This window comes from Tachysurus fulvidraco, chromosome 1 (assembly GCF_022655615.1).
Source record: "Tachysurus fulvidraco isolate hzauxx_2018 chromosome 1, HZAU_PFXX_2.0, whole genome shotgun sequence".
Classification (NCBI taxonomy): Eukaryota; Metazoa; Chordata; class Actinopteri; order Siluriformes; family Bagridae; genus Tachysurus; species Tachysurus fulvidraco.
Window position 1 is genome coordinate 40,583,983 of NC_062518.1, and position 25,046 is coordinate 40,609,028.

General features: G+C 37.4%; 2 protein-coding genes and 1 long non-coding RNA gene across 3 annotated transcripts in view; 2 read left to right on the forward strand and 1 right to left on the reverse strand.

The window, feature by feature from the left end:
* Positions 1-25,046, reverse strand: part of LOC113645368 (titin-like) — a 1,056,738-nt gene that overhangs the window by 284,097 nt on the left and 747,595 nt on the right. The window contains exons 37-45 of the mRNA XM_047818848.1: positions 20,256-20,507; positions 19,830-20,105; positions 19,083-19,355; positions 17,907-18,179; positions 13,217-13,510; positions 12,045-12,320; positions 4,811-5,077; positions 4,401-4,676; positions 3,498-3,770 (exon numbers count right to left, since the gene is read on the reverse strand). Coding sequence (XP_047674804.1) covers positions 3,498-3,770; positions 4,401-4,676; positions 4,811-5,077; positions 12,045-12,320; positions 13,217-13,510; positions 17,907-18,179; positions 19,083-19,355; positions 19,830-20,105; positions 20,256-20,507 — 2,460 coding nt within the window. The remainder of the gene's footprint in view (positions 1-3,497; positions 3,771-4,400; positions 4,677-4,810; positions 5,078-12,044; positions 12,321-13,216; positions 13,511-17,906; positions 18,180-19,082; positions 19,356-19,829; positions 20,106-20,255; positions 20,508-25,046) is intronic.
* LOC113643804 (immunoglobulin superfamily member 1-like) overlaps positions 1-25,046 on the forward strand; it is a 789,004-nt gene that overhangs the window by 207,113 nt on the left and 556,845 nt on the right. The window lies entirely within an intron of this gene.
* The window catches only part of LOC125145593, a 104,542-nt gene that overhangs the window by 39,628 nt on the left and 39,868 nt on the right, over positions 1-25,046 (forward strand). The gene's annotated exons all lie outside the window — the stretch shown is intronic.

A 25,046-nucleotide genomic window follows, 5' to 3' on the forward strand; every position in this document is an offset into this window, starting at 1 on the left:
TTCTTAACCTGTGGGTAGACTGTATTGCTGGAGGCAGCTGCAGAATCATCTTAAATAGAATAAAACACAATATTGTCAGTATTATGCAGTCTTGATTTTAGCCACAGAAATGTAGATTCTATATGATCACCATACCTGTGGTCATCTTAGCAGTATTTGCATATACATTGTCACCAACTATTAAAAAAGAAAATTAGAGATTGTAAGCAAAAAATATTAAATGGCAGAAGATTGAGAAACAAATGCTGGTGTTTCTTGTTAGTACAAACTGACCTGCAGGCTGATTTGTGTCCTGATTCACTGCAGGAGATGGAGATTGTACACCTCAAAAATAAAGCAGTGAACAAGTTAAACATTACCTTTACACATACTGTATTTATATGTGGAGCAACACAAACACAACAAAAAGACCTAGAAAGATCATTATCTTCCTAAAAATTGAAAAAGAAAAGATACACCATAACATCTGTTATCACCTTTTTTCTTCTTGAAGAGCAAGAGCAGGATCAGTAAGATCATTATGATGACAAACAGACAGGCCAAACTTAGTCCTATAAATAAACCAGTTAATCCAGGAGCTGAAACTAGAGAAAGAGTGGAACCTGAATATCTATTTAAACATTATATATTTAAATCGATTTTTATTACAAATCTAACTAAAGTAAGAAGACATGGTTCTCACCTCTGACTGAAACCCAGCTTTTCGGTGACTCTCCTCTCTCTGGGTGTTTACAGTGATAGAAACCTTCATCTGACATTGAGACACTACTGATGATCATCTCTCCTGTAGTCTGGTTCTGGAAGATGGAATCATTTTTATAAAAATAAACACCAGAGTTTGAGAGTTTTTGGCTATTTAAACAGCGTAAAATCAGAGGTTGTCCCTCAGTCACAGGATGGACAGGACTGTCCAGGATCACATCACCATCTGCAGGAAACAGAAAGAAGACACTGAAAACATGAAGTTTGTAATTCTGCATTATTACTGTAACATGCATGCCTTTATACGGTTTGGTAAACACATTGAATTCCTCTGTGAGATTTCCATGGATTGGTGTCTAACATGCCATTTTACATGGAGCAGAAAACACAACAGGGTATTTTATATTCTTAGAAAAAAAGCCTACTAAACATTTACATTTTACGTGTACATTTCCTTGTCACTGCATTTGTATATATATTTTTTCTATTACCTGGAAAGATAGTGTTTTTATAAGATTTTTATCTTGTACAGAGGGAAAACCAGAAAGAGGGAAAGTTCTGACCTTTATTTCTTTATTATCTGACTATTATTCACATACACTTTTTCCAGAATTCTATTTTATTGGTGGATTCAGGGCTAATTTTAACAAGTCAAATATCATGTGCAATCAACAAATGAACTGATAGAAACAGGTGTGTGATCAGTAAATCAGCTTACGGAAAATATCAAGGTCTTGCAGCTGATACTGCTGTCATTCAGGTCTGCATGCTCCCCTGTCTTTCACACATTAACCTCATACAACTTAATTTACCTCTTTTGCCGGTCTAAAAAGGGGTCTAACTTCTAAAATTTCATAGAGAATTAGAGTTATCACTCTTCAAATTTCGGAAAAGTTAAATTCCCTGGACGTTTAAATGAACCAACTCCAACTGTCCAGAGGATTTTCTTGCTTTATTTTGGCTTTTAAAATGCTGAAATCACGTGGAACAGAAATCAGCTGGGCTTAAAAAACACAAGAGGTGTGTTTTCAAATCCCGAAAATCATGCTAAAAGTTTTCACCCCCTCAAGATAAACTGAACTGATTACCTTCGAACAGCTTTAAGGGATGTAACAATGGGTTTATTGTGGATTATTTGAGTTTATTTTGTCATCTTAGAGCTGTTTTGTAAGCAGGAAGTGCTGGCTTTTAGCTCTATAGAGGGGAAGTGGCTCAGACTGGCATACAGTCATGTGCACTGTGTCCTGTTGTTAGAGGTAAGAAGTTATACAGTTGGTTTCTGGAGCATGTAGGCTTCAATATGAAAGTTTAGATTGGGCTATTCTTCTTTAAATTGATTTTTTTTTTTTTGTCAGAAGGAATTTGTTTAGACTTTTTTGTGTTCCAGCTTCTGATCTGGTAATAGATATACTTATTTTATATTTTCTTAGATATACTTATACTTCTGCAGCAATCTCAATTGTTACCTTTATTTTGATACCAGAATTATTCAAATACACCTTGTAGTTTTTGAGATATACTCATTTAAAGTAGAGCATGTCATTTTCAAAAAACAGTCAGGAAAATAGGCTTAGAGCTTAAGATGAACATGACAGAAACTTAATAGCTATAACTTAATAGCTAGTATAAGCACATATATAAAGATATGCACTTTTTTCTCCTCCCTTCCCTCATGTTATGCTGTATTTCTTTTCAATTCCCTGTCTTCCTGTCCTGTCCCCCCTTGTCATGTTGTATGTATTGTATGTATGAACAGGTTGATGGCTAATTTCACGGTACATGTGACCAGTGACAATAAAGGCTACTACTACTATAAATGTAGCTCATACAGTTTGTTAGTGTTCCTCATTTTCTCAGGTTATAAATATACATAACCATGCAGTTATGTTAACTACGACAGTGACTCAGACAGCAAGAATCAGAGAACTAAATGAGCATCTAACACAGTTTGTTCATTTAAAGTAAGAAATGTTAAGTAAACATCTGAAATTGATTGAAAATTGCCTGGGAATTTTATTTTAGAGTTTTAACTGCACTGCTGTCAATCACAAGATGATAAACTTTTCTTGTGATATTATTACAAGTAAGCCATAAATTCAATTGTTTACAGTATGATTTGCTTTTGTGTATTAAATATTATTGATGAGAACTGATGAAATGACTCACTGTGCACTGTGATGTTAACAGAATTACTGCGTCCTCCAGATAGAGACTGACACCAGTAAACACCAGTGTGTGATGTAGAGAGGGAGCTGATGTTACATGTAGATCCTGAAACTGATGAACAATCGGACGATGTCTCACTTTGTGTGTATCGTCTCACTGTCCATCCAGTAGAGTCACTCTGGTCCCCACAGCTCAGTGAGAGAGAGTCAGCAGTAAAGTGTTGAGTTCTGCTCGGTCTGATTATCAGAGACACTCGAGACGATTCACCTGTTAATAATTATATTAATATTACTACATTTCATTATAGGTCACTATTATATTAACATTTATTATTAAAAAGAAAGAAACTTAGGTTAATATATTAAACTAAACATATAGCCTATAAAATATAGTAATGTAGTGTTGCATTGTACCAAAGCTAAATCAGAAAACACAAACAAACACCATCATCATCAGTTCACACACTGATACTCTAATCTCTGCAGTTTTTCACACTCAGTGGTTCAATATAAAAGTTCAAACTTCTTCCTCTTCACTCTTCACCACAGTAAGATATAAATATATCTTACTGTGTTTAACTACCCAGCTTTACTGTTAACATGTTGTGTACAGTGTGATCTCTTACTCACCAGTAACATTTACCCAGAGTACATCACTGTAGTCTGTGTAGTAGACTGGGTTTCCTCTTCCAGCTCTGCACCTGTACTGACCTCCATCAGAGACACTAACTGAACTGATGATGTACTGGTGTGTTTCTGTCTCAGTCTCAGAGCTCTGTGTGGGTTTGATCCAGTAAAACTTCCATCCAGCAGACTGTGGTGTCAGTGTACAGGACAGAATCACTGCGTTTCCTGTCAGTGCAGCTCCTTTAAGGTCTGATGTGAGTTCAGGTTTAGGTTTTTCTGTTAGAAATGAAACAGAAATAATGCAATCTTTACTGCACTAATCAACTCTACACGTTGAAAACATGTTTGCTCAGCAGAACAATAACTAGACCACATCTTTTTCTACTGTTATGCTATTTTATTATTGTAGCCTAGTTAAAATAATCTTTTATTAAAGAGGGAAACAGCAAACATTGTAGAAATAGTTTATAACCACATGATGTGTTCCTTTTATTTGTAGCCCAAAAATGCTATAGTTATAATAAATATAAAAATACTGACTTCATGGCTCACTACAGAGCAGAGTGTGGGGGCAACAACAACACTGTACAGACAAAGCTGCACTTCCTGAGTGTAAACAATTCAATCATATGCATGTACACCAAGTGCGGACAGAGTGTGTGTCAGAGTAGAGCGGTGTTACGTATCGGAGCGTAACACCGCTCTACTCTGCCACACACTCTGTCCGCACGGCAAGTTCCGAACCTCGGGCTCTTAAACAGAGGCGTGAACACGTGTCACGAGTTGCGCTAATTGCAGCTACGTGACCAAGAGCCTTTAAAGAGGCGTGTTGGTGGCCGCGGGTTTGTCTGAAAGACATCCACGATGTTACAGAAACAGACAATATGTGACATAAAACACTCTCACCTGATACAGTCAGTGTAACAGCATCACTAGTCTCTGTGTATTGTGGGTCTGATGTCTGTGTTCCTTTACATGTGTAAACACCTTTATGAGACTCTTTAACATCAGTGATTATGTAGATGTTCTTTCCTTTAGCATTACTGAGTTCCTTATTATCCCTGAACCAGTGATACACCCAGGATCCTCCAGTCTTTATCTCACATGAGAAAGTGACAGTTTCTCCGGTAAACACAAAGCCATGGTCAGCTGGCTGTACTTTCACTTCAGGCTTTGGTCTTGCTATAGAAAGATCACACAAATATAAACATATCCAGAATCAAGTAAATATATTATATAGTTATATTATTACAAATAATTATTAAAACAATAAAATAATTAGGTTTTGACTTTCTTCCTAGAAAAACATGACACACCTCTCACTGTAATTGTGGCTGGTTCACTCATCTCGGAGTTGTAGTTTCCTCTGTGTGCTTTACAGTAGTAATTTACTTGTCCTTCATTAGAGACTCTCACAGTGTGTGTTTTGGTGTCTGAAGCTCCAATGTACTGGGAATTCCATGTTGGTCCTTTGTACCAGAGTAACTTCCATCCAGTGGACATCAGATTACAGCTCAGAGTAACAGTGTCTCCAGTGTAGACGGAGCTCTGAGGAGTCACAATCACAGACGATTTGGCTTTTCCTGTTGATATAAAATGATGAAGAGATGTATTTGATCCACTTTTACAACATAACCAGTAGTTTAATCTCTGTACCTAATTCAGCAATTAGTTACAGTGTTTATTTACAAAAGGTGCCACATTGTTTATATGCGAAAAAATTGTTTAAAAATAAAAAAATATACATTGAACTGATATATAAAGGTCACTGAATTGCCTCAGTGAATTTATATTCCTCATCTTTTATAAACTGTCTCAAATTCTGAACCATATTACACACATTAATGTCTTTTCTTTTTTCTTTTCTTTCTTCCTTTCTTTCTTTCATTCAACTGTTTACAGTAAAATCACAGCAATGAAAATTTAAAATCATGACAGAAATCATCTTGACTATTAAGTAAATAAGAATTAAATGTCAAATAAATTTTCAAATATTTGTAAATAATAATGTAAATAATTTAAATAATAACTCAGTAAAAAAAAGTGTCACTATAATCAGAATAGCTAATAAGTTCTAAGAGGTCTAAGTAACATTCTGTATTTCCAGTCGTTGAAATTTGGCATGCTGATGTAACGAAGCATCAGGAGACGGAGGATCCATATGCACGCTTTATTAGGAGATCGTAGTACAATAGGTGGGGGTCAGAGCCGGCAAACACAACAATGTAGAGAGCAAATGATCAGAATCGGTAAACACGGAAAACAGGTCGGGGCAGGCGGCAAACAATCCGAGAATCAGAATATCAAACAGAGTCAAAAATCAGAAAACAGAATAACAACCAAAAAACGCTCAGAATGACAGTAAACACTAGTCGAGACTTCGCACTGGGGAAAGGTTCAAGTTCAGACTTTATAGGCTCTGATGAAAGGCTCTGACTGCCTCCGGTGACCACTTGAGACGGGATGATGCTTTCTTTATTATAGACGTGAGAGGGCCTGCGATCGTGCTGAAACCATGGATGAAGCGGCGGTAGAATTTGGCGAATCCGAGTAACCGTTGCAGTCAGGCACTTTAGGACAGCTCTCACGTGCTGAATGTGTTCCTCGAACGACTCGGAGTGGATGAGGATGTCGAGGTACACAATAAGCCACCGATCCAGCATATCTCGGAAGACATCATTTATGAAAGACTGAAATACAGACAGACTGTTAGCCAGGCCGAACGGCATGACCAGATATTCATAATGTCCACGGATCATCACCTGGGACGAGACATGCGCACCGTCAAGTGTACGTCAAACTGGGCGCAGCTCTGAATGTTGGCGGCGAGAATGGTCACACTCACGAGTGTGCTCTGCTTCCTGTGCGGCATGACAGGGCAGGATGACAGCCGGTGTCTGGTGTTGCCGCAATACAGGCGAAGCTGGTGATGTATACGACGCGCTCTCTCCTCCGCGGTGAGATGAGTGGAGGCGGGGCATCTGGGGCCAGGCTTCTAAGGTGGCGGCCAGCGCGTGGGTGAATGCCAAGATCTGATCAGCTGATCTATTCGAATGGACAGATTCATGAGTTCCGACAGGTCTGTCCCCTCGTCACAACACGCGAGTTCAGCTTGCAGATTGTGATTCAGGCCCTTGCGATAGAGTAGCTTGAGAGGTTTCTCCTCCCAGCCCGCCTGGGCTGCGAGTGTGCGAAATTCCAACGTGTACTCCGCGGCGCTCTTCGGCACTCTCTCCTCCGGCGAAATGTTCAAACACGCTACAGAACTGAATAAGGAAGTGATTGAAGGAGGCGAACGCGGTGCCGTCCTTCCACACTGCGGTAGCCCACTCTAGAGCCCTTCCGGTAAGTAGCGTGCAAACGAGGGCTATGCGGCTGCCATCCGTGGGGTAGAGAACAGGATGTTGTGTCACAAACAGCGAACACTGCAGCAGGAAACCTCTACACCTCGCGTGGTTCCCCTCGAATTTCTCTGGGAAGGAGAGTCATGGACCTGTGGCTGCAGATAGATTCTGTAGATCTCGAAGTTCTGAAGCGAGTTCCCCTGTGAGCCTGGTGAGGAGCTCCGTTGTACTCGGCAGGACAGCGGCTGGATCACTTAGTGGCGAAGTCTTCTGTAACGAAGCGTCAGGAGACGGAGGATCCATATGCACGCTTTATTGAGAGATCGTAGTACAACAGGTGGGGGTCAGAGCCAGCAAACAACAACAATGTAGAGAGCAAATGATCAGAATCGGTAAACATGGAAAACAGGTCGGGGCAGGCGGCAAACAATCCGAGAATCAGAATATCAAACAGAGTCAAAAACCAGAAAACAGAATAACAACCAGAAAACGCTCAGAATGACAGTAAACACTAGTCGAGACTTCGCACTGGGGAAAGGTTCAAGTTCAGACTTTATAGTGTGGGAAATGGGAAACAGCTGGTGGTGTAATCATGACAGGAGTGGTGGTTCAGTTTTAGGTTCAGTTTTAGGTTTTTCTGTTAGAGAAGAAACACACAGTTCAGCACTAATGTAATCTTTACTGCACTAATCAGATATAAAATGGAAAGCATTTTTCTGTCTCTGTGATGTTACTGGTCTCAGAAAAACAATAACTAGACCTACATCTTTTCTTAATATTATGTTACATTAGTAGTGTAGCCGATTCTTCTATTTCCAGCCCAGTTAAAAATACATAAGGATGTTGTAATAAATAAACAGTTATTGGTCAATTGATACATGCTTAAAATGTTAAATCTGTTTTTTGTTTCTTTTATTAAAGTTATTATTTTCTGAGTGCTAATTTTCTAGAAAATATACATGATTAATTGGGCTTTTATTATTTCTTTAATCCAGATGCTCTCAGGTCGAGGAGAGAAAGAGTGAGAACGAAAAGAAGTGAAGAGAGGAATAGGATGCTAGCAGGCTAATGGAGTGGCCGTAAGGTGAAAATTCTGAGTTTGTGTGTTTTTAAAGCTTGTAAGGACACACGGTTTAGATGGTCAGTGAGACAATCTGATACAGTACAGACTTTCATGAAAGAATTTCAACTAGAAATTCAGAGCGCTTTGTGTATTTATCCGTTTGTTATTACAGCGAGGGGAATTCAGTAAGATACAAAAAAAGATGGAGACAGTGAGATAACCCAGGTCATGGGGAAGTCGTGGCCTAATGGTTAGAGAGTTTGACTCCTAACCCTGAGGTTGTGGGTTCGAGTCTTGGGCTGGCCACGACTGAGGTGTCCTTGAGAAATTCACTGAACCCCCCTCTTCCCTCTGCAGGTGTATGTATCACTGTCAGAGTCTGTAACTGAGCTGATGCTGAACTGCTGGGTTTCTTTGTATGAGTTCTCTATGTAATAATTCTTATACAAGCTGTATGTGCACTCAGTGTATTTTGCGCTCTGTATCTCACATTTATATTGATCACATCAGTTATATCGAGTCTTTTAGAATGCAGTTCATTTCGACCTCTCTCATTCTTGATAGTAGATAGTTATTGGCCAATATTTTTGCCCATCCACTGGAATCTATATTACCCTCTATATTACCCTCAGATGACCAAACAGGAATTATTAAAAAACATTATTCTTTAATATATGAAAGATATATAATATGTTATATGATCCCACCCCTCCTGATACCCCAGAGGTACTAACATCACTTGATCCTGAAAAAGCATTTGATTGGGTGGACTGGGATTATCTCTTTTATACTCTGTAGCAGTTTGAATTCTGCCCAAGGTTCAGATCCTGGATTAAATTTGGCATATGCCCTTATTCAGATCAACATACATTTTATTTTATTTTCATATGACTGAGCAATTGAGGGTTAAGAGCCTTGTAGTGGATGCTTGGTGTATAACCCAACATATTAATCTTCATTTATTTTCCTTTATAGTTGGGGTTTATTGTCAAACAAATTATTTACTCTTACACTTTTGAATGCCAACGCCAAGTTTTGATCTCGCCACAACATCAGAGAAGTAAAAGTAAAATATGAAAATATTATAATGGAATGCTCAAAGTTTGATTGTGAATGGGCAAGAACTTAAAAGATTTGTGTACCACCTAGCAGTTTTACCAGACATTATATGTATTCAGGAGACTTGGCTTTGTCCGCAGTTAAACTTTTGTATTCCGGGTTACAAATTGGTTAGAAAGGATAGAGTTGGTACAAATGGAGGAGGATGTGGGACATTTGTTAAAGATGGGGTGACTTATAGAGAAATAGTAATAGGTATCTTAGGGGAATGTGTTGTTGTAGAGGTGTGGACTCAGGAAGGGGGGATTAAAGGTGGTAAACTTCTATAATCCTTGTAATCAGTTAACTCTAGATGATCTAAATATGATAAGAATCAAAGCTGGGGGAAATTTGATATGGTGTGGGGATTTTAATGCACATAATTCACTTTGGGGTAGTACTTGCACAGATAATAATGGTAGCTTTAGAATATAAATAGGAAGTACTAGAGCAATCTACATTGGGAAGTGATCATTTCCCAAGATTATGCAATGTGGGATTGGAAATTTATCAACAAAATAAAACAATGCCATATAGATGGAGATTTCATAAAGCCGATTGGGATAAATTTAACAGGTTATGTATTGATGGAATGGTGAATTATAGCTTAGATCAGGGGTGTCAAACTCAAATTCACAGTGGGCCAAAATATAAAACTGAGATAAAGTCACAGGCCAAACAGAATATTGTTGAAAAATTAACTACAACTGATATGTAATGTTCAACCTTTTTCATATTGAAAGAAACTTTAGCTTTACAAATACAGGATCTGGAACAACCAGAGCTTGATATTACAAACACATAAGAAATTAAATTAGAAATAAAAGACACATCAGTGGTGTTCATTTGGCAATATTTGACCATACAATTTTTGACCATACTTTTTTTTTTTTTACAAACTCTCCCTCCTCATTAAAGGGCAGATTTTGCAATCTCTGCTGCCACAATAAAGCTTTACAGCCTTTACAGCAGCTTCACTTTTTGATTTTGCTTTCATGAACATAGTTTGAAAGGAAACCAGACTTTTTTTCATCTCCTCCACCTTCTGGAGCTTCTGCTTTATGTCCAGGTCCTTATACTTCTCATAATGTTTCTTTTCATAGTGTCTTCTTATGTTTTTTGTGCCAGCTCCGTTAGCACACAAGACAAACAGGTCTGTCCTTTATATTCGTGAACAGATAATCTGCCTCCCACCTGCCTTGAAAGCTCCTATTGTCCATCTTTTGTTTGGCCATTTTTGTGGAGGGTGAATTAACTTGCCCGGTGTGACTGTAGCATGGTTATTAACAACTGTCAACAGAGAATGACGGCTGCTTGCTGTTCGTGACTACGCGTCAATACAGTGGCAAGGCATTCTGGGATTTGTAGTATTAGCGGAGCATGTGGCTAGCCAGCTGTAATGCACATTTGATATGATCTCATGGGCCAAATATAATTTGTGTTTGACACCCCTGGCTTAGATGATGATATAGATTTGTGTTCTGATCGATTAAATACAATTATTACAAATGCAGCTGAAGAATCCATTCCTAAAGCAGAAGGTAAAGTAAGATTGAAAATTGTTCCATGGTGGAATGATGAATGCACAAAAACTGTTAAAGATAGAAATAAGGCTTTTAGAGAGCTTAAGAAAACTTTACCTATAACTTTAATTAGTTATCAGAAGAAACGGGCTCAGGCAAGGAAGATAATAAATAAAGCAAGCTAAAAGGAAGTATTGACAATCATTCTGCTCCACAATAGGAAGGGAAACCCAATTAGGAGAGGTATGGGGTGTCCTCAAAAAATGGTTGGGGTTTACAGAACTCAGAATATACCAGTACTAGTAGATGAACGGAAAACAGCAGTGACACAAGAAGATAAAGTGGAAATGTTAGCTTCCACCTTTCAAAAGGCACACAGCTCAGATAACCTAGGAATAAATTCTAAGAGATGGAGGGAAAAAATATTAAAGCAAAATCAAGATATTTTTAATAATAAAAAAAAGGATAGTAAAACAGCTTTGGATGCTGCCTTTAATTTGTGGGAACTTAAAAGAGTCTTAATGAGGGTTAGAAGTACTGCTCCTGGGAAAGATAGAATCTGCTATATTATGATTAAACAGAGGGATGACGTAATACTTAAAGTAATTTTAGATCTTTTTAACAAAATCTGGAGGGAAGGACAATTACCATGATAATATACATAAAACCATAAGAGAAAGTAATATGACACTAAACTTAAGTAGAGAGGATCAGGTTTTATCTTATCAAGACTAAGGATGGGACATACTAAACTCAATTATACACTTTATATTATAGGGAAACATAATACAGGATTATGCGAATTATGCCAAGTAAAGGAAACAGTTGAACATGTGTTGGCTTTCTGCCCCAAGTATGATCTGGAAAGGAATGAGTTAATAAGAGAGCTACAGGGAATAGGTTGCAAAGTATTTACAATCAATTAAACATAAAACCTGGATCCGGGAAAATTGTAAGGTTGGTTTTAAAATTCATTAAGCATAGTGGTCTTAGAAATAGAATATAGACATCTTTTGATATACTTTTAGACTGAAATCACTTCACACTCCAGCACAGATGGTGGCGCTATGCACCATAAAGTTGGTATGCGACCCGCCAATGAATCCAAAGAAGAAGAAGAAGAAGAAGAAGAAGAAGAATTAAAGACTCTTTCTCATAGCATGCTTTATTTTCTGTATTGTATGTCTGTAAAATGTCACTTTGTATTTGATTTCACTTTTTGTCAAGTTAATGTGATTATTTTGTTGTTAATATTGTTTAGTTTTCATGGTGGATTTGGAGAAAAGTCTTCAAATAAATCAGTCTTTGGAGAACTGCTTTTGCAGTGTGTGTGTGTGTGTGTGTGTGTGTGTGTGTGTGTGTGTGTGTGTGTGTGTGTGTGTTTGGAGGGAGTTACATTAATATTGAAGCAGCCCTAAGATCATCATCATGATACTTTTTTGCATATGATACAAACTGGAACAAAATCTAAAACTAGTGAGACTTTTTACACAAAAGTTATAACATTCATTAACAGACTCACCTGATACAGAGAGTGTAACAGGATCACTCATCTTTGACATCTGAGAGTCACTTGTCCTCCTCCCTCTGCAGGTGTATTGACCACGATGTGAGTCTGTAACAGAACTGATGATGAACTCCTTTTTTGTGGAATATTGGTACAATGTGATACTGTCCCTAAACCAGCCGTACGTCCACTCAGTGTCTCTTCCTTCCTCTACATCACACCTGAAAGTCACAGTCTCTCCTATGAACACCTGAGTATCAGGGTTTATAGTCACTGTAGGTTTAGGACTCTCTGTAAGAAACAAACAAATCATTACTGTTTCTATTCTGTAGATAACCATTCAGAGTGTAGATACAGTATATCAGCTCACATGTAAATGATGAAACTCTGTCAGACAACAATCACCACTGATGAAGTAAATGTAGATCACAATTTTAACACAGACTCAGACCTAAAAATAATCAGGATTCTGTACTGACTGTATCTTCAACACAATTTATTGTCTGAAATACTTTGTGTATAATAATCCTGTTTATTTTAATATGAGACATCTTCAAAAATTCTGAATGTCAGCAAGTGAACAAGAAACTGCACATAAAAGATACAGATCGAGTGACTGAGTATAAACTGATTATTTGATTTGATTGTCTTTTTACACGTGTACTGAGTGGAAAAACACACACACACACACACACACACACACACACACACACACACACACACACACACACACCTGTAATTAGTTCAGAACTTCTCGTACACACTCACTCTCTAATCTCTCACATTCTCTCACACATCAGATTGAGTGATTCACTATAAAAGTTCGACCCTCGTCCTCTTCACTCATTCACAATCAGTCAGGTCTCGACATTTTGATGTCTCTGAAAGAGTAACTTCATCAGGACCCTTTTACAGACTGAACATCTTCTTAAAAGCATTTTACGGGTTTTCTTGACATTTTCTACCAAAGTTAAACTAGTGTTGTGTCACTTTTTTATTTACCAGCTCACCTCACACCAGTCCTGCTCAGCCGTGTTCACACTGTCTCTCTTTAACTTTAATAAAATTATTTATCTGAAAGTTTTCTCTGTAAGTAGCTGTGCAAACGTTGCTATATTCTGACTGTATTCACATGTTTATATGTTCAGTGATGTACAGAATCATTTAACAGAAAGTATCTTACTCACCATTAACAGTTAGTGAGAGTTCATCACTGTAGTCTGTGTAGTAGTCTGTGTAGTAATCTGTGTTTCGTCTTCCAGCTCCGCACCTGTACTGAATTCTGTCATAGACTTTATCTGAGCTGATGGTGTAGGAGTCTGTTTCAGTGTATTTAGTCTCAGTCCAAACTCTCCCTTTGTATTTGTACCAGTAAAACTTCCATCCAGCAGACTGTGGTGTCAGTGTACAGTACAGAGTCACTGAGTTTCCTCTCAGTACATCTCCTTTAGGGCTTGATGTGAGTTGAGGTTTAGGTTTTTCTGTTAGAAATGAAACAGTTCAGAATGTGAAGTAGTCTTTACTACACTAATCATTTCTACAGTGAAACATTATTACTGTCTCTGTGATGAGGCTAAACAACTTGTTTATTATTTACTCTTACACTTTTGAATGCCAACACAAAGTTTTGATCTCGCCATGACATTCTCATTGCTACCGGTATACTGTATATAGCTGTGTACCCTTATGCACTTTGTTGGATTATTCTGTGCCTTTAGTGACCCGAGGTTTTCTAATTATTTATTTATGTTGGTAAAACGGTTCTATTTTCTATTTTTGACCTTGTTTTGCCCTTTGACTCTGTCTTGTGTCACCCTTTGGAATTCTTCTCTGTAGATTTCTGGTTTGATTTTCAGGTTTTGATCTCTTTGTGTCCATTGGGGTTTAAACCTTGTTCCTCTCGTCCTGACTTTATGTCTATACTGGCCACTGAATACTATAAAAACCTAAAAACATTATTTATTTGAAGCTGTTTGTTTTCCATTATTGTTTTGTTTAAATTATTTGTTGTTTGATATTTCACTTTGAAAGTTCAGTTCAGTAGTGAGGATTTTATGAGATACTTCACTGATAAAATTGAAAGTATCAGGAATAAAATAGGTGACGCTCAACATATGAGAGCAACTAGTGACACAATCTCACCTAAGGCTTTACACAGCTTTACAAGTACAGGACAGGAAGAGTTAGATAAACTTATTACTACAGCTAAATCAACTTGTTCACTAGACCCCATCCCAACTAAACTACTGAAAGAAGTGTTACATAAAGCTGGTGAGCCTCTTCTTAATATCATTAACTCCTCAATATCTTTAGGTTACGTCCTGAAGTCTTTTAAGTTGGCAGTTATTAGGCCACTCATTAAGAAACCTAACTTAGATCCTAATGAACTATCAAATTACAGACCTATCTCATATCTTCCGTTTATGTCTAAAATACTTGAAAAGGTTGTGTCTGTTCAACTGAGCTCCTTCTTACAGGAGAGCAACATCCTTGAAGAGTTTCAGTCAGGTTTCAGGCCCCATCATAGCACAGAACCTGCACTTGTTAAAGTTACAAATGACTTGTTCTTAGCTTCGGACCAAGACTGTATGTCCTTATTAGTTCTACTTGACCTTAGTGCTGCATTCGACACTATAGACCACAACATTCTTCTAGATCGCTTACAAAATTACACAGGTATTCATGGTCAGGCTTTAAGTTGGTTTAGATCCTACCTGTCTGATCTATACCATTTTGTAGAATTACATGGTGAATGCTTCAGTTTATTACCAGTTAATTATGGGGTCCCTCAAGAATCAGTTCTAGGACCTCTGCTTTTCTCGATATACATGCTTCCATTAGGGAACATTATTAGAAGACATGGGATTAGTTTCCATTGTTATGCTGACAACACAGTTATATATCTCATCAAAACCAGATGAAATTGCCACAGTGTCCAAATTAACTCAATGCCTTAGAGAGATAAAAGATTGGATGAACTGCAATTTTCTGTTGTTAAACTCCGATAAGACAGAAATACTGCTTATAGGTCCAAAAACCAGTGCACATAAACTCTCACAACTTAAGTTCCATTTAGAGGGATGTACTGATACTAGTAGCTCGACAGTGAAAGACCTAGGTGTTATATTAGACAGCAACTTGTCTTTTAAAAATCATATCGCCCATACTACCAAAACAGCGTTCTTCCTTAGAAATATTGCCAAGTTGAGCAACATCCTGTCTGTCTCTGATGCTGAGAAGCTAGTTAATGCCTTCATGACCTCTAGACTGGACTATTGTAATGCATTACTAGGTGGTTGTCCTGCATCTTTAATAAATAGGTTACAGTTAGTACAAAATGCAGCTGCCAGAGTTCTCACTAGGACAAGAAAGTATGACCATATAACCCCAATTTTATCATCTCTACACTGGCTACCTGTTAAGTTTAGAATTGATTACAAACTGCTGCTACTTACGTACAAGGCTCTTAATGGTTTAGCTCCCATGTATCTAACTAGTCTTCTAACACGTCACAATCCTTCACGCTCTCTGAGATCACAAAACTCAGGACTTCTGGTAGTTCCCAGAATAGCTAAGTCTACTAAAGGTGGTAGAGCGTTTTCTTATTTAGCTCCCAAACTCTGGAATAGTCTTCCTGACAGTGTTCGGGGCTCAGACACACTTTCCCAGTTTAAGTGTAGATTAAAAACTTTAGTCAGGCGTACACATAATACATCGTATAATATCATGCACCAGTACATCAGACCAGCACATTTTTATGAACAGCAGATATGTTAATCCCTCTCTACTGCTTCTCTCTTTGTACCCATCCCGAGGCATGCAGACACTGTACCAGCTCCCAACGTCCTCTGTGGGACGAAGCCTTTGGACGTCCACTGAGCCGAGGCCAACTCTAAGAATCCTGAGACATCTCCAGTTAGACTCTGTGATACTAAGGAGATCTTAAGTCCATGATCCTTACACCAATACAACATTTGTTTGATGGTATATTACAATCACCCCCAGTGTCACCCATATGAGGATGGGTTCCCCTTGAGTCCGGTTCCTCTCAAGGTTTCTTCTTTTACCAATTTAAGGTTGTTTTTCCTTGCCACTGCTGCCTGAGTCACCTCAGACTTGCTCATAGGGGGATAAATACATACACATTGTGAACTATATATATCTAATAATAATCTTGAATTTTTTATTCAGTTAATTCTTTTTCTTTTATTATTCCTTATTTCTTTTATTATTCCTATGTTTACCTTCTGCTCTATGTTTTTGTTCTGTAAAGCTGCTTTGAGACAATGACTATTGTAAAAAGTGCTATACAAATAAACTTGAATTGAATTGAATTAAGTGGAGAAAATCCTTTATAATATTATTGTAATGAGTCTGTCTCTGTTTGCTGGTTTGCCTTGCTGTTAATTGTTTGCCCTGCCCACTTGTTTGTTGCCATGGACACTAATTGAACTCAATCTTTCCCTCAGGTGTGTTGTCTTAGTCACTGATTGTTTGTGTGTTTGGAGGGAGTTACATTAATATTGAAGCAGCCCTAAGATCATCATGATGATACTTTTTTGCATATGATACAAACTGGAACAAAATCTAAAACTAGTGAGACTTTTTACATAAAAGTTATAACATTAATTAAAACCACTTATCAGGTCGCCGTCGCGAGAACGAGCCACCACCGCTAGGAGGCGAGACTGCATCAACTTCATTGTAACTTCATTGTAACTTTTAATCATTAAATCCTCTAAATACACAGTTAAATTATATACTGTTTGAAAGCTTAGACTCTCAGGATTTTATTAAGCGCACACACAAAGCATAATATGATTTATAGTAATTTAACCAATTGATAGCCACTTGAACTAGGTGGCGCTAGTTTGTTTTGCTCACTCACCTTTAACGCTGGTCTTTAAATTTCCCTTTCTTCACATTGTCACTAATGTTAATGTATTTTCCAAAACAAATGCTTGTAGAAATCCCCAAGAGTCCAAGGAACTGGAATATGTAATCCTTTTAATCCAAAACGCTTTGCTCGCCTCACAAGAATTATGTGTCTAACCGGAAACTGAATTCACTGGTTCGCTTCCGCCATTTGTTCGACTCCTACTTCTCATTGGACGGGTACAACTTTCAAAACGCGTCAGATTTGTAGTCGAGGATCTGACGAATCAAACAAGCCCTCTCATGAGCCAACCAGTGCCTGTGCTGCCGAGATAGGCTGCTAAGAAGCCAATGAAGTCTCTCCATGCTATGTGGGTGACCCTCCTTTTGACTGACAATTGCTCCCTCCAGTAGCGATTTGATGTTTCGCGAGCATCATAGCTCTTTAGCCAATAAGGAGCCGATTCCAACGAGATGCAACATGATACTTCTGGTGAGTTCGGGCTGTGCAATGAGAATGCGCATATTAATTTTTTTCAACTTTATTGCGCAATTCTCAAACGTTTCACACTTTTGAACTAAGCATGCAGTCTTTTTATACAAAGTTATACAGTAAAAAATATAAACAAGAAAAACCTGAACGGACGGACATGTCCGTAGAAAAATATTCATATAAAATCCATTTTTGAGTCTTTTGACTTCATTTTTTTTGGTGAAAGCCAAGACATGTGGCTATGACCCTCAGTTGTTGTTTACCAAAAATCATTAAATACAGCAATGTATGTAATCAGTTTATCAGGTAAACAACTCAGACGGAAATAAAAATCCTCCATTCTAGCCTCTATAACTCTGTGTCAGTAAGGCTTAGAATCACTCTGATACTTGTGTCAGAAACTAGAGACTCTCTTCTTTCCAATGAGACCAAAGTATATGTCAAAGTATATATACTTTGATAAAAAAAAAGGGGGGGGGGGGACAGGTAAGAGGTTTTAACAGACTCACCTGATACAGAGAGTGTAACAGGATCACTCATCTCTGACATCTGTGAGTCACTTCTCCTCCCTCTGCAGGTGTATTGACCACGATCTGAGACTCTAACAGACCTGGTGCTGAACCCCTTTGTTTTGTAATATTGGTACAATGTGATACTGTCCTTAAACCAGCCATACGTCCACTCAGTGTCTCTTCCTTCCTCTGCATCACAAATGAAAGTCACAGCCTCTCCTAAGAACACCTGAGTATCAGGGTTTATAATCACTGTAGGTTTAGGACTCTCTGTAAGAAACAAACAAATCATTACTGTTTCTATTCTGTAGATAACCATTCAGAGTGTAGATACAGTATATCAGCTCACATGTAAATGATGAAACTCTGTCAGACAACAATCACCACTGATGAAGTAAATGTAGATCACAATTTTAATACAGACTCAGACCTAAAAATAATCAGGATTCTGTACAGACTGTATCTTCAACACAATTTATTGTCTGAATTACTTTGTGTATAATAATCCTGTTTATTTTAATATGAGACATCTTCAAAAATTCTGAATGTCAGCAAGTGAACAAGAAACTGCACATACTATAAAAGATATAGATCGAATGACTGAGTATAAATTGTTTATTTGATTTGATTGTCTTTTTACATGTGTACTGAATGGAAAGACACACACACACACACACACACACACACACACACACACACACACACACACACACACACACCTGTAATTAATTCAGAACTCCTCGTACACACTCACTCTCTAATCTCTCATATTCTATCAGATTGAGTGATTCACTATAAAAGTTCGACCCTCGTCCTCTTCACTCATTCACATCAGGCAGGTCTCGACTGCTTTTTTTTTGATGTTTCTGATAGAGTAACTTAATCAAGCCCCTTTTACAGTCTGAACATCTTCTTAAAAGCACTTTATGGGTTTTGTTGACATTTTCTACCAAAGTTAAACTAGTGTTTTGTCACTTTTTTTATTTACCAGCTCACCTCACACCAGTCCTGCTCAGCCGTGTTCACACTGTCTCTCTTTAACTTTAATAAAATGATTTATCTGAAAATTTTCTCTGTAAGTAGCTGTGTAAATGTTTCTATATTCTGACTGTAGTCACATGTTTATTTGTTCAATGTTGTGCAGAATCACTTAACAGAAAGTCTTTCACTCACCAATAACAGTTAGTGAGAGTTCATCACTGTAGTCTGTGTAGAAGACTCGGTTTTCTCTTCCAGCTCTGCACCTGTACTGACCTCCATCAGAGACTCTAACTGAACTGATGAAGTACTGGTGTGTTTCAGTCTCAGTCTCAGAGCTCTGTGTGTATTTAGACCAGTAAAACTTCCATCCAGCAGACTGTGGTGTCAGTGTACAGTACAGAGTCACTGAGTTTCCTGTCAGTACATCTCCTTTAAGGTTTGATGTGAGTTCAGGTTTAGGTTTTTCTGTTAGAAATGAAACAGTTCAGAATGTGAAGTCTTTACTACACTAATCACTTCTACAGTGAAAAAATATTATTGTCTCTGTGATGAAGCTAAACAACTTGTTCATTATTGTTTTAGACTTAGTTCTGTTTAATTTGGATAAAAAAATAACACAAAATGCAAATCTACACATGACTTATTTACTGTTGGATTCTGATTCCCCATGTACGATGAAACATGAATGAAGTCATGTCATTTTTATCAAACACTTTTACTGAATTTACTTGAGTAACTTTTATAATATATTTACACATCTTATACTGTTGTAAGCTCCGGTTTAGGTTTTTCTGTTAGAGAATAAAAATAATGTAATCTTTACTGCACTAATCAGATTTAAAATGTAAAGCATTGTTTTTAACATTGTTTTTTAATAAGAAAAAACGAAGATATAGAGTAAACATTTGAGAAATAGTATGTGACATAATACACACTCACCTGATACAGTCAGTGTAACAGCATCACTAGTCTCTGTGTATTGTGGGTCTGATGACTGTGTTCCTTTACATGTGTAAACACCTTTATGAGACTCTTTAACATAAATGATTGTGTATGTTTTCTTTCCTTTAGCATAATTGAGTTCATTATAATCCCTGAACCACTGATACTCCCAGGATCCTCCGGCCTTTATCTCACATGAGAAAGTGACAGTTTCTCCAGTAAACACAATGCCATGGTCAGCTGGCTGTACTTTCACTTCAGGCTTTGGTCTTGCTATAGAAAGATTACAAAAATGTAAACATATCCAGAATTAAGTAAATATATTATATAGTTATATAGTTACAAATAATTATTAAAACAATACAATAATTTTGTTTTAATTGTTTTCCTAACATTAAACCTGTAGTGTAAAACATGACACACCTCTCACTGTAATTGTGGCTGGTTCACTCCATTCTGAGTCGTAGTTTCCTCTGCTTGCATAACAGTCGTAATGTACTTGTCCTTCGTTGGAGACTCTCACAGTGAGTGTGTTGGTGTATGAGCCTTCTGATTTCTGACTTTCATACCAGAAAAATGTCCATCCAGTGGACACCAGATTACAGCTCAGAGTAACAGTGTCTCCAGTGTAGACGGAGCGCTGAGGAGTCACAATCACAGTCGGTTTGGGTTTTCCTGTTGATAAAAAATGATGAAGAGTTGTATTTGATTCACTTTTACAAAAAAAAAAAAAACAGTAAATTAATCTTTGTGTCTAATCAAGCAATTAGTTACACTGTTTATAAAATAAAATTTATTCGTCCCACAATGGGAAAATTTCTTATTTGATTTTTTTTATTTGTAAAGGTTCCACATTGTTTATATGCAGAAAATTGGTTGAAATTAAAAAAAAAACAAAACATTAAACTGATATATAAATGTCATTGAATTGCCCCAGTGAATTTCACATCTTTTATAAATTTATTCAAATTCTGAACCATATTACACACATTAATGTCTTTTTCTTTTCTTTTTTCTTTCCTTTAAAAAAAAGAAAAATCTTATTCAGCCATTTAACTGTTCACTGTAAAATCAAAGTCATGAAAGTTTAAAATCGTCTTGACAATCAGGTAAAGAAAAATTGTAACAATTGTAACAATTTAAATAAATCTTTCTACATATACACAATATAAATATATGTAAATATCTACATTTTCAGGTCAAGGTTTTGCAGGGCTCTCAAGTTTTGAAGACAGGCAAGAGTGACATAAAAAAAATCATGACATAAAACACTCTAATAATTAATATTTAAATTAAAGAAAACATATTACATTATACAGTGTAGTGTACTTTTTGTATAAATTTAATTACACAGAAGTTTTGATAAATTCATTATTTTATAAAATGTCATAAAGCCAGAGCCCCCTGGCACCATCTCAGGGCCCCTAGTTTGAGAACCACTGACCTAGACCACTTGTTCTGAGCAGGTGTTGTCAGTGAACAGGCTGTAAAACTGTTGGCTAAGTTACAGACACTCATGAAAACCTGATACTGATTATCTGGGAAACGTCTCTAACAGCAGTCACAATGTCATTGTTTGTGTCAAACGAGTTGTGAATTTGTTGTAACATTAAAACAGGAGATCATGACTTACTCTGTGCTCAAAGTGATTGTGAACAAATCCAGGATATGCCTTTTTTATATTGGTTGTTGCATTAAATCTTACCCAATTGTGTAGTCTCTTTTTTTGATTGGCTGATAAGTGACAGGCTCGACTAAGAACTCCAGGGAAGATGCGCTTGTTTCCTGCCCGCTTCCATAGAGACAGTGGTGCGAACTGATACATTTGGGCGCTGTGGCATATTAAACATCTGATAAACAGTAAGTTTAGTGAGAAATACCATGTGTGGTGGGAGAGCGTGACAAAAGACCGAAATGCGTGACTGTCACTCTCAATGTGTGACACTTGACAGCCCTCGTTTTGGGATGCTATGATGCTATGCTAACTCCATTGTATAACTGCTTGTTGATTTGGCATGCTGATGTCTTGTCCAGGTCTCTTGAAATGGGATTTTTAATCTCATTGAGATTTTACCTGAGATTAAATCAATTAATCAATAAAACTTCTGACCACAGCTCTTAAATGATGTCACAGGAATGAAGTCATGTCACTTCTATTAAAAACTTCCACTGAATGTATCTTATATTAAAAATATTTTATTTCATCTTAAAATAAGCGACATAAATTAAAAAAATAAAAATAATAAAATAAAAATTAGTATATCAAGCTTTATAGTCACCACAGGTTTAAGACTGTTGGTAAGATACAAAAAGCATTATTGTTTCCATATATGATTTAATTTTACTTTTATTAAACAAGTAATGACATTTTTAAATTAAATACAGAATGTATATACAGGACTAGATAGGGGGCACGGTGGCTTAGTGGTTAGAACGTTCGCCTCACACCTCCAGGGTTGAGGGTTCGATTCCCGCCTTGTGTGTGTGGAGTTTGCATGTTCTCCCTGTGCCTCGGGGGTTTCCTCCGGGTACTCCGGTTTCCTCCCCCGGTCAAAAGACATGCATGGTGGGTTGATTGGCATCTCTGAAAAATTGTCCGTAGTGTGTGAGTTTGTGAGTGAATGAGAGTGTGTTTGCCCTATGATGGGTTGGCACACCGTCCAGGGTGTATCCTGCCTTGATGCCCGATGATGCCTGAGATAGGCACAGCCTCCCCGTCACCCGAGAAGTTCAGATAAGCGGTAGAAAATGAGTGAGTGAGAGAGTATAAGGACTAGATTTAGGACTGCATATCTGCTCACATATAAATAATTTAACTCTGTCACTACTGATAAAGTAAATGTGTTTATACTCAGAGTCACTGAGTTTCCTGTTAGTACATCTCCTTTAAGGTCTGATGTGAGTTCATGGGTTTCTGTTATAAATAAATCAGTTCAGGATGTGAAGACTTTACTAAAGTAATAATCTCTATAATATCACATAATAGTTATTGTAAGTGCACTATATGATGGACTTTTATTTTGTTTTTGTTTTTTTGGGAATGCATTTCCGGGTCATGGTGTTTCATTGGGGTTCAAGGGTATAAATCTCACTCCATTTCCTGTTTGTCAGTGTGTATGGGAAGAGGGGGGAAGTAAGTAGGAAAGCTTACTTTCTGTTGACTTTATTGACTTTATATCAACTTTATTGATATATTTTAATGTGGCTTTCGTATAGACTTCAACACAATTTGTCAACAATGGTGTCTTTAGTGTTTTGCATCATTGTATGCTTTTTTTGTTTGAGTTAGCGTTTTCGTCAGTCTGTACAACATGTATATCGTGCATTCAATAAATGTGATCAAGGAACATGTGGAACGCGTCAGCAATGCTTCTTCCTGCTACTTCGCCTCTCAGCGGTTATAGGTTGCCGCTATAGTTATAGTAAATTTGTGAGTACAATGTGAGGGACAAACCATAACTGCTGTATGATTATGCAGACCTTCAGTCTCTCTCTTCTCTAGACCAATTTATTTTTATGGGTGAATATAATAAAAATTAAGACCTAAGTTAAGGTCTGCATTTCCCAGTGTATCTTATTCACACAAAGTCCACCAACCTCTCCTTATGCCTCATCTGTGAATATGTACAATTATTTCACAGGAGTAATATAATGAAATAATATTTCTGTGAACAAGGTTATTGTAAACTGCAAATAGATTTTGAAGCAATAAATAACACACAGAAACAGGCTAAGTAACAGACACACAAATAAACAACAAATAACTAAACAAATAAACTATTCTCATGACCAAATATCCTACAGGGGTTGTACAATGAAACAAAATCCCTGATTTTAGACTACACAATAATATATTAGCATGGTGTAAGGCCTCCTTTTGCAGCCAATACAGCATCAATCCATCTTTGCAATGACCGATACAAGTCCTGCAAAGTAGCCAGAAGAATTATTAACCATTTATTTTGCAGAGCACTGGCCAGGTCATCATGTGATGCTGGTATAGAAAAATGTTTCCTGACTCACTCTTATATATCACCGCACAATAATATAAAGATCTTGGGTCTCATTTATAAAGCGTGTGTGCGCACAAAACGGGGCTGGAAACGTGCGTACACCAGTTTTCGTGCAAATTTTGTGATCTATAAAAAACAAACTTGATGGGAAAAAGTGCGCACCTTTAAGCAAACTTTGAGACGTGCGTACGCACATTCTGGAGACAAAGGGAATTGGTGACACAGATGGTGAGGTCATGAACTGAAGTTAGATTGTAGAAAATTCATGTGAGAAGAACGATAATAAGAATTAATGACATTTAATTTTTACTCGATTTCATAAGTTATATCCACATTATCATGAAGATTAAATCCAACAGTGTTATTTGTGCCGATTGCTTTAGGCTATATACATCTAGTAAAATCCAAACGTAATTCAAAATGTATTAAAAACAAAATAATAATAATAAATCAGCGCTACTCCGTCCAGGGTGTATCCTGCCTTGATGCCCAATGACGCCTGAGGATAGGCACAGGCTCCCCGTGACCCGAGTAGTTTTGGATAAGCGGTAGAAGATGAATGAATGAATGAATGAATGAATGAATGAATGAATGAATGAATGAATAATCAGCGCTGCCTTACAGTCACATTGTCCACAACGGAAGCGCAGGAGGAGATGGAGCGACTACATGTGATACAGAATAGCATGAAATACCCTTTTATTTGAGAACTGCAGAACACAGTGTGTAAGCAGCTAAGTCTAACTGGGACACATAATTCTCAACACATACAGAAGAGTCATAAAATAAATACAAATTGTGAGCACAATAAACATACACAATGATTGTAACAATCTCTTAGCCCATAGACTCATTCAAGAAACAAAGTTTTGCTATTGGCCTGTCAAGAACACTGGTCTTAGTTTGTAAACGCACAGAGCGCACCAGCCCTTTCTTATCAGGGAATGTTTCCAAACCTCTTCCAAGTGGCCAGGAGCCTCTAGGAGCCATTGGATCCATAATGACCACAATGTCCCCAGGCTTAAGGTTATTTCTAGTTTGGTTCCATTTCTGCCTCTCCTGCAGCAAAGGTAAATATTCTCTCACCCATCTCTTCCAAAATAGGTCTGAAATGTATTGAACCTGTTTCCACCTTCTCTTTATGTACAAATCATGCACATCAAATAATCCAGGACATAAGGAAGGTTTTCCTTTCAGCATC